This window comes from Nanorana parkeri, unplaced genomic scaffold (genome assembly GCF_000935625.1).
Source record: "Nanorana parkeri isolate BGI_ZX_2015 unplaced genomic scaffold, ASM93562v1 scaffold31, whole genome shotgun sequence".
NCBI lineage: Eukaryota > Metazoa > Chordata > Amphibia > Anura > Dicroglossidae > Nanorana > Nanorana parkeri.
Genome location: NW_017306299.1, coordinates 1,197,341 through 1,208,023, shown reverse-complemented (window position 1 = coordinate 1,208,023; position 10,683 = coordinate 1,197,341). Strand labels below are relative to the sequence as shown.

Here is a 10,683-nt window from a genome sequence, read left to right as displayed (position 1 = left end):
CTCCCTGCTTGAAGAATGGAGGCAATGAACTGCAAATGCAATTTTTGATTATTTTTACATTAAATGCACTACAACAAAAATAGTGTTCACAGAGCATCTGTTTTAGCTGACTTCAGCTTATCAGCAGTAGTCAGCAGCAGTCAAGGAATATTGTTCAGCTTCTGGTGCTGAAACTTGGACGTGCAGAACGTAGTCACAGACCGATAACTCTTTCCTCTGAACACCATAAAAGAAAAGCCAAAGCTGTGCTGAGGGGAATCAGTAGATGATGCCACTGACCATTGAACTCAGCGACAGAGATGGCTGCTGCTCATGGGCCTTATTGAAGACTGTGAATCCAACGGTCCCTATCTAAGATAAGTTACTGTTATACTTCTTCCTATTTAATTGTGTGTAATTATTTGCTAGCACTATATCAGGATGCTTAAAGCTGAACCTCAGGCAAATATAAATGACACCAATGAGTGTCTTTATTAATACATTGCCATTTTTTTTTTTTTAAATGTAAGCAGTGTAAGCACCTAATCTGACTTCTTATCAGCCTCTTGTAATCCCTATACAGCAGAGCTCAGGCTGGGAGAGAAAGGAGCAGAACAAGGTGCTAAGTAGGAACATGCTGATATGAGGAGTGAGCAGAGTGACAGAGATCAGCTGATCAGCCTGCTGCTACTCCTTTCTCTGTCCAGTCACAGACTGGGGAAGGGACAAGGCTTTGTAATTGTTACTGAACTCCAGCAGATTAAATATCGGGTCTCCTCTGCTTACCAGGCAGGGGTGCCCTGTGTGGCAGAGCTGTATCAGTCTCAGAACTGGTTGGACAGTGTATTTTGTTGTATGAAATTGTAAAGAGGGTATCCGCCTACCCCAGAGCTACCAAGATATTGGCCTGGACAGTGCAGGGACCTACAACTGGGTCTGGTGACAAATTCCTGTTGAGTGGACTGTGTAAAGCTGTAAATATTCTCATACCAGTTTGGTGAATTCATCCACGCAGGAATTCCTTATCCTCTCCGGGGTGGCAGGACTGTCCAGTCTAAATGGTCCTGTAATACCAGATTCTGCTCTGGCTGATGTGATGGCGTCCTTAATGGCATAGAATATGGAGGCTGACAAGAAAAGAGGAGGCTCCCCGACTGCCTGGATTATACACAAACAAATACAACAAATCAGCAAACACAAGTCATTAAAGCCGACCTAAAGGTTAAATATTCATTCTTCATCCACCGTGTCCTATGCCTAACCAGTGGTCCCATGATCTCTGCCAAAGTGTATTGGGGGACTGCTGTCCATTCAGCAGCTCTGTCTGTTCTTCAGACCATGTTGGCAATGCCAAGGCAATAGTCACATGACCTTAAAAAAGCAATCCATGCTAAAATGTTGTGTATATCTTAATCAGTTTTAAGATTGATTCCTATGTCCTCTACAGGGTTGATTTATAAATCTTCAGCCCGTATAGCTGGGTGAATGCCAATTAGATGAAGCAGAGGAGCATAGAAAATTATCGTGCTCATTAGCGCCATCTAGTGGTGATAGTGCTGTGTGAATCTACAGTATATGCTGAGTGGAAGATTTATAAATCAGCCTCTATAGGTATCATTTCTTCCATTGCAGCAAAATTAGAAATGAAAATTCTTCAAGGGAAGGTCCATGTGTAAAGATAAGAGGTAACACTGTGACAAAGTGGTTGGCTTGCCTTGCAACACTGGGGTTGTGGATTGCCTTTGATCTAAGGATGTAGTCTGCATTAAAGCTATAACTATTCACCATCTTGGCATTGTTTCTTCAAATAAACTGCTATGCTAACTGGTTTCCATATAAACTGGCCCTAGCGAGTGCATGTGCTTTGCGGTGCTGGAAATATAAGACCTAAGTCTCTCCTGTGGCAATGGCTGATCTCAACCATTCAATGTTCTCTGAAATATGTTGAAGAAAATGACTATGGTATATAAATGAAAAAATAATTCTATCTTCAGATTAAGTTTCCCGCACTACTGCATTACATCAAACATTTCCAAGCCAGAGACATTAATCTAAGAGTTGAAGATTCTTCAAAACGTACTTTGGAGGAGTAGATGGCCTTGTTGTTCGGACAGTCGCGCAGAAGGGATACGTTGAATTCCGTCGGGATGTCACCAAAGGCTGGAATTTTATACATCCCGGGGCCTCGCGTATACAGGTTGCCCTCTGCGGAATACCTCAGCTCTTCCAAGGTGAACAGGCCAAGGCCTTGTACAAAAGCTCCTTCAACCTGTGAGGACATATAGATGACTGACATTCTGGTGCCACCATAGTCAACAGGCAGGACGGTTTGGTTGCCGCAATACCAAATCAGCAGCAACAGCAATTCTAAGTTACTCACCTGTCCTATGTCTATGGCAGGGTTAAGACTGGCGCCAACATCCATTACTATATCTGTGCGCAGGTTCTGAAAAAGATTGTTTGATGGAATATGAAAGTGGACCTGAACTCAAAACGTGGAGACTGTTAAAGGTTCTGTTACAGGGAACATCTAGAATCGTTAATTGTGCCTAAGCAGTACGCTGAAAAATCTTTTTTTCTGGAATTCCCCTTAAATTCCTGTTTCCTGGTCTGTGATTGTGCCTAGGTTCTCCTGTTCTGTAGCCTCATAGATGTATATCTGCATTGTGAGATCTCAGGCACTGCTGCCTCTGACTGCTAGATTTGGTGATGTCACTACTGTGCTCCTCACTATTTTCCTTGCTGGAGGCTCTAACATGAGGAAGCCAAGTCTTGCCTATTCCAAGATGGCTGCCTCCACATAGAAACACAGTGCAAAACGAAGCATGGTAAGTCAGTATTAGGAAAAACATCTGCTGCCAGGAGCCCGCATGCCAAGGATGTGCGGTCAGGGGAGGCAGAGCCTCACCTAGAATTATGGAGGAAAAAGCTGTCAGCTTCAGGCTTTTTCTCCATTCAGATCGGCATCTAACAGGTTACCCAGCAGGGAAATCCTCCCCGTTGTGTAACCTGTCATGGGCGGAGCGCCTCAGCAGTGAGGAGCAAGTCAGGGACAGGGAGGCTCCTTCCTGTCTCCTCCCTTCCTCCTTTACACTAGCTTGGGGATGGGTTGGTAGGTGGGGCTTCGTCCAATGGGGGCGGGCTTTGGCCGACAACGGGGGGGCTTTGGCCGGCGGTGGGCCTGCATGGGGAATGCCTCACCCGGAGCAAGAGGTACCGCACGTAACTGCCACATGCTATGCTAGTGACTAGTCCTTTGTCCTCTTCTTGTATACAGGCATATCAAACACTAATATTTCAGCTAGAGATGAACATTGGCAAATGCTCAATTAGGCCCTGCGGTTTTTTTCTCTACAGGGAAACAGTACAGGGTCTCCCTGAGTGACCACCCGTTATAGAGGCTCACTGCTCCTCTGGCTTTTGTAAATAAAAACAAAGGTGGAAATCAATAGAAAGGGAGCAAGATCCACCTTGTAATGGCCACAGAATGTAGGAGGAGCTGGGAACACAGGTGCACAGATCTTGCTACTTGTGTCCTTGAGATATGGAGGAAGATAGCTGCTGATTCAACCTGCCAGCTGCTGCTTATACCCAAAATATCTCTTTCTGGTAGAGTTGCTCTTTCAAGCTCCATGCAATTTTCAGAATATCGGATACATCTTTTATTTTTTTTCAGCCTCCCTTTTTTTTCTATCACTGCCTATTGTCCCACCCCTGCACTGCAAGGGTTAAGTCCTTGTTTTCTCTAGGAACTCCAATAAAGCAGTTTTACTCGCCCAATCCTTGGTCCTGCCGTGGTCAGTGCTCACCTCTCTTCCCCTCTTCTCCGGCTATGGAATGTCCCTCAGTGTCCTCACATCTAATGATGTGATGATGTCAGCGGTCCTTAGAGTGGCAGAGGAGGGGGAGGAGGCTGCGGGGACTGGTCAAGAAGACAAAAGGGAGCCGGTGGCTCAGGAAAGTAAATCTGCTTTATTTGAGCCCCCCAGACAAAACGAGCACTTAACCCTGTGCGGTGCGAGGGTAGCCCCACTGCACAGGGTAAGTTTTTGATTTTCATGAAGGTATACACTGAGGATTTATTACACCAGGAACAAATGGATGCCATAGGCACTGTTGTGGTGTTACCTGTGGGCTGCAAGGCATTGGGGTCAGTGTTTTAATTCTATTGCTACAGCAACAGAATGGTCACATGACTAGGACCTAGACACCGGTTTCTGGAACACATTGGTCACCAGTGTGGTTTCTGCAAGGCCCAGAATATAAGAAATTTAAGGAGCAAGGCATGGGGTATCGTATGTTTTAGTGAATGTGTAGGCTTTTAGGACATTATATCCTAGGGGGTTCCAGAGGATAGGAGACAGTCCTGAATTTAAAACAAATTAAATGTAATGATTTGTAGTGGACTTGAGCCCAGAGTTGGACTTAAATGGAACCTTTTAATGGAAGTAAATATTTTAACAACCTTGTTTTTCGTATTGCCTGTAATTCTATAGGTGTCTTACTAGCTAGTTACATATGCAAAGTATTTGCACTGGGGCGCCCTCTAGTGGCTAATCTACAAATCTTTTGTGTGTATTGCTGGTAGCGATATGTCACAGTTGCCAAAAGCTGCTGTAGCCTGGCTACTATGGGACAAACACAACTCAAGGGAAACATCCCTAAGTAACAGTCAGGGGGTTGATACCTTGTGGTCACCAGTTAAACAGTCAATCTCAACTTCAGAACATGCCACTCCATAGCTGTAGTAGTTGCTGGGCTTGCCTTCATTCTTTATGGGATCATAGCCAATTCCTTCAGTCCTGAAATGAACAAAAAGCTAAATTATAATGGATTTGGTCTATTTTGCATGCTAAGTAATGTGTAATGGTTACAGGTATTTATTACCTCTCACAGAGATCACAGTACTCCCACTGACAATGCATGAATACGCTTTTCTCTGCAGAAGAACGGCACCATGTTTGATCAGGCATCATTCAGGGTCACTATTTACTTCCTGGGCTGAAAGATGGCACAGGCATGTAAATCCTGGTGCCTGTGCAGTTCACAAATACTGCATCTGAGACAGATAATCCTCTGCTACAGCTTCTCACCTTGTGATTTGCTTTAAAGGAGAATTATGGGGAGTGAAATACACTCATCTCCATACTTAGAGCCGACGTGGACTACAATCTCAATACCAATTAGTAAATTAAACGTGAGATTGTAGTCCATCACATCCCTGTCTACAGCCGAGTGATACACAAATAAGATACATTTTTGTTCATAGTTAAGGTGCTCAGTGATATTGAGTTGCTGTTATAGAAAACTTTGGACAACCGCAGATTGCAATGGAAGTATAATGTGTACAAATTTACAAAATGGTTACAGAGTTGAATCAAAGTTTGACAAGTGTTGACATACTTATAGAATCCTGTGGCAGAGAGGCTCACCCGGTCCTCATAAGCTGCTGTTATCTGGAATAGAAAATAGTAGATGAATCATCCCCATGCATTGCCAGGAATGCTGATACAAGATGGTCCAGATGGTAGAAGCAAGCTCTCTGGCTGGTTCACACACAAGGCATACACAGTGCGCTCTCTCTCCCTCTGTAGCAGTAGTGGCTGAGCTTTGCATTGTGCGACAGAGGAAGAGAGAGCGCATTGCACATGTGCGGTGTTTGAACAAGCCAGAGCGCTTGCTGCTTCTGTTTTGGGGGCACATTTCTGATGTCTGGCAAAGAGGGGGGGGGGGTACCAAGGAGGAGTGTGAGCAGATACCTCCGAGTGCTGGTTTGTATCAGGAGATGCAACAGGGATTACACAAGGTGTTATTAGAACCTGCCCTCACCCAAACCTGGTCAGCCAAGAGTACCTGTAGTCACGAGATTGTTGCATTATCACTTCATTTCCATGCCCATGGCCTGATTTACAATGTAACGTACCTAGCACAGACATTTATTTTTGCTTATGCATCAACGTCAATTTTGGGTGGCAGCTGATTAACATTCAAGTTTGACATGTGGACAAAACTGGAGCACCCAATAATAACCTTCACAAATCACAACAAGCTTTATGAAGCTAGATCACTGGTGGGTATCAAACCTAAGACCCGAGAACCCTGGTGGGTATAAAACCTAAGACCCGAGAACCCTGGTGGGTATAAAACCTATGACCCAAGATCCCTCGTGGGTATCAAACCTATGACCCAAATGCTGCCAAGCATGAGTAGAAAATGCTTAGCCACTAGGAATGAGCTTAGGTTTAGACGGAACCAAGTCCGATCCTCAGCTCCTCTGAACCGGGAAGCTACATGTGGCTACCCACCCAATCAAGTTTGGACCTGCTTCAGTCTGAACCTAAGCTCATCCATATTAGCCACCATACAAAAGTTACATGTATTTACATACCCAGCTCTCCCATGGGTCTGCGGGGTTGGATTTCTTGTAGGGTTCCAGCCTCTGCAGTAGTGTCTGACAAGCATTCTGTAGGACAAGATAAATGGTTACACCACCACAAACCAACATTCCAAATATGTAATCCAGCAAACATTGATGACATCATAAACTCTATGGGGTCTACTTATAAACTATCCACAGGGCCCTTTGCCCTGCGAATATTTGTTAACATACAATCTGTTCAGCTATACATGCCAAAACAAACATTCTTTAGTTGTTTTTTTACAAACAAATAATAAATAAATAAAAATACTGTAGCACTGTATTTAGATTTTGTCATGTAATACCACATTGTGGCCATTAGAAAGCATTGTGGAGCATATCAAATAAATATTTATTTCCTATGCTCTTTCAGCGCCATCTAGTGGCCATAATTCAATATTACATGAAAACTTTTGAAAATTCATTGTACTAGCATAGAAAATAAATAAAGAATATTCGTTTTGGCATAAATCCACACAGATCAAACGTTTACAGATATTCGGAGGATGAACGGCCCTGCTAAATATTTATAAATAGTCCACTACATTAAAAAAAAGAATAGACATAGACAGTCATTTCTCTGCCTACAGTTTGCTCATCAGACTATATCTCAAACCTTGTCTCAAAGTATCACCCTAACCGTCCCCTCCGCTCTTCAAACGACCTTCTGCTTTCCAGCTCCCTCGTCAACTCCTCCCATGCTTGCCTCCAGAACTGCACTAGAGTCTCTCGCATCCTCTGGAACTCTTTACCACAACCTGTCCGTCTATCTCCCACTCTGACTGCCTTTAGGCAATCCGTTAAGAATCATCTCTTCAGGGAAGCCTATCCCACCTCAACCTAACCACTCAGCCATCACATTGTCAAGCAATTCATCCCCACACAGCTACCTCCTCATGTATCACTGGCCCCTCCCTTTTAGAATGTAAGCCCTCAGGGGCAGGGCCCTCCTTACCAGCTTGTCTTGAATTGTATTGTGATTGTAAAGTCTTCTTTATAGTGTAAAGCGCTACGCAAACTGTTGGCGCCATATAAATTCTGTATAATAATAATAATAGCACAGTGAGTCAGCAGACAGGTGACAGAGGTGTTTGCAGTGTTTCAGTTATAAATAGGGGCATCACCAGGCTATGCATCACAGCTGTGCACCTGCCCTGCTCATCCCTCCAGGGATCCGGTTTTCTGGACTTCTACCAGGCACCGTGTCTGAACACTTTGGCATCCGTGCTTCTCTCTGTCTACTTGCTCCCTGTTCCCACATCGCTTTTGCCTCTCTTCACATAGAATGAACATTCACAGACATTCGCAGGGTGAATGGCTCTACAAATTGTTCATAAATAGACCCTCTTCGTCAAGTCTTCCTGGCACTGACATAACACTGGTCCTGCCTATGCCCAGCCTTACACTAAGGCCTAAATCAGCGGTTCTCAACCTGTGGGTCGCGACCCAAAAGTGGGTCGCAACTCACTGTTGAGGGGGTTCGCAGCGTCCACTTCTGCTGCGCTAGTTGAGAGGCTCCTCAGCCTCCTCCTTGCGCAGGAGTGTCAGTCAGCGGGAGGACAGCAGAGGCTGTGAATATAAAAGTGCCGCTATACACACTCCCTGGCTGCTGCAGCGGCATCTAGTGGCCGGGGAGGGTGTACAGCCGGGCTTTTCTATTCACAGCCGCTGCTGTCCTCCTGCCTCCCATACAATGAGAGCTCTGCAGGAGGTGGGCTGAGAAGGCTGCATGGAGACAGAGCAGGCAAGCAGGTAGCAGGGGCCAGGGAGGGCTTGTATTCTTGTGAGTGTGCTTCTATATTTAGTCCAGCGCTGTGGAGTCCAGCGCTCCGTTGAGGGTCACCACAACTTGGCAAATGTTACCAAGGGGTCCCGGCCCTAGAAAGGTTGAGAACCACTGGCCTAAATGAAAGAACCTTGACAATTACATCTTCTTACATATATAGCCATGCCATTGAGGTCTGAGCTGACGGAGGCAGCGGTTGGCGATGTGTTGGGCACCGTGTTTGTGCTGGTCTCACTGATGTGTATTTTAGAAGTTGGTATTCCCAGAGCTCTACTGGCCACCTATATGAGAATAGAAAAACGGATATTAGAGAAAACAATGCACTGATTTTTATGTGTCTGTATTAACTGCATTGTAATGTTTTATTTGACACACAGGGAAGAACTGGAAGGGTGATTGTGAGCCGGGTCTTCTCATCTGACATCAGTACCTGACCTCACAAATGCTGGTTTGACTGAACGGCACAAATTCTCACAAACACCCTCCAAAATCTTGTGAAAAGCCTTCCTAGAAGAACCGAGACTGTTATAGCTGCAAAGGGGGCAACTCCATATTAGCGGCCATGGTTTTGGAATGGGATGTCTAACTATCTCATACAGGGGTGATCAGGGCCGGATTTCCTACAAGGCCACCGAGGCCCGGCCTAGGGGCAGCAGGGAGCAGAGGGGGCAGCAGGGGTATGGAATTCCTACATGAACACTGAGACAGGAACGCTGTATCGCAGCCTTCCCATCTCAGCTGTCACAGGAAAGCCAGCACAGTGTAGAAAATTAAATACAAATTTAAAAAAATAAAAATTGATTAGAAAAATAATGAAATAAGTAAAAAGTAAGTAACAAATAATTTAAAAAATAATAACTTAAATTGCATTGAGGAATCTGGCCTTGGGGCAGCAGAGAGAGTAAATCCGTCACTGGGTGTGATGGTCAGGTGTCCACAAACCAATGTCTATATAGTCCATGGGTGTCATCTGTATGTTATTTTGGATTAATGTAAAGATTCCCAACACATAGATTATTCAAAATAAAGCCAAGAAACATAATAATACATTAAATACATAAAATTCGTCCTACCTGCTATAGTATTTGCATTACCTGAACCATTTTGGTGTGCAGCCCCTGACCCATTTCTGTCCCGCCGTGGGTTAACAGGACTGACCCATCTATGTACACATGGACCAGAGCTCCGGCCTGTAGAACAGAAGACATGAAGAACATATGAAATGGACACAGGAAGCATCTCAATAACCGGAACTACTTCCTAAACATGAAAGTATCAGGGGTTTGTTTCTTCATCAGGTGATTGGTCCTTGGTTTTGTGTTACTATTAGCTTTTGGCAAAGCTGGGCTGATTTTCGGCACCTGGCTGTAGGTATTTCGAGTGATGTAGAAAAATGAAAGGGGTCAATTTGTAAACAATTCCCAGAGCTTTTTGTAATTGGAAACCCTGTAAAGGTTTGTTGTGTGTGAATGGAGGCCAAAAAAAAAAAAACCGAACGTTCTCAGTATATTTTCAAGCCAAATCTAATATTAGGGAACATAGTGCATTATGGATACTACATGGACGAAGTATATATTTCCTATGCTCCTCAGCTCCATCTACTGGCCATAATGTAGCATTTTCCAGATATTACATTCAACTTGAAATATACTAAGAACATCCACTTTTGCTACTATGTGCACAGAACATACCATTAGACCCCATAGTGTTGTTATCAAGCATCTGCATTGCACTCTTCCACAACATGCACACTTGGGGTTGACTGAAGTGTCATTAACTAAAGGCATGTGCAAACAAACTGCTCCTAAAAAAAAAAGAGAGGACCCCGTTTCTCTTTTAACAAACCTGGTTGAGGAGGGCAAGGGTGAAACAGATGCCAAACTTGGTTGGGATTATAGAGATCCCCCTCTTCTTCCATCGGTGTTGCCTGCATGACAATACACAGACACATTACAGATATATAAAGTTTTTACATGTTTTGTCTGTGCAGTGACACAGGGAAAACCCCGACCATTAACCTGACCTTCAACGTAATGCAGCTCGATTTAGCAAAGCTTCTCACGTGAGCGTTGGGTGGTTCCTGAAAGTGCCAAGTTCTACCATTTCCTAGTACAGGAAATGAGTTGCCACCACCAGGTGACTTGACTCGCATCCAGTTTTGGGTCACTGCTGACACCACAGCCTTAAACATGTGAAGCTACAACCATGGGTCCACTAAGAGCATTTGAGAAGCCAAAGGCCAGGGCCATGGTTCCTAAAAGTGCCAAGTTCTACCATTTCCTAGTACAGGAAATGAGTTGCCACCACCAGGTGACTTGACTCGCATCCAGTTTTGGGTCACTGCTGACACCACAGCCTTAAACATGTGAAGCTACAACCATGGGTCCACTAAGAGCATTTGAGAAGCCAAAGGCCAGGGCCAGTGCTGGACTATTTTGCGCCCTAGGCAAGACCAGCACCACCCACTCCCGTGGCGCAACTCCCAATCCACCCCCCCTCC

The 10,683-nt window shown here is 44.7% G+C and overlaps 1 protein-coding gene across 1 annotated transcript in view; it reads right to left on the bottom strand.

Moving 5' to 3' along the window:
• The window catches only part of XDH (xanthine dehydrogenase), a 69,158-nt gene that overhangs the window by 1,971 nt on the left and 56,504 nt on the right, over positions 1 to 10,683 (bottom strand). The window contains exons 29-35 of the mRNA XM_018568341.1: positions 8,336 to 8,464; positions 6,368 to 6,442; positions 5,383 to 5,435; positions 4,667 to 4,781; positions 2,360 to 2,425; positions 2,060 to 2,248; positions 970 to 1,137 (exon numbers count right to left, since the gene is read on the bottom strand). Of these exons, the coding sequence (XP_018423843.1) occupies positions 970 to 1,137; positions 2,060 to 2,248; positions 2,360 to 2,425; positions 4,667 to 4,781; positions 5,383 to 5,435; positions 6,368 to 6,442; positions 8,336 to 8,464 (795 nt within the window). The remainder of the gene's footprint in view (positions 1 to 969; positions 1,138 to 2,059; positions 2,249 to 2,359; positions 2,426 to 4,666; positions 4,782 to 5,382; positions 5,436 to 6,367; positions 6,443 to 8,335; positions 8,465 to 10,683) is intronic.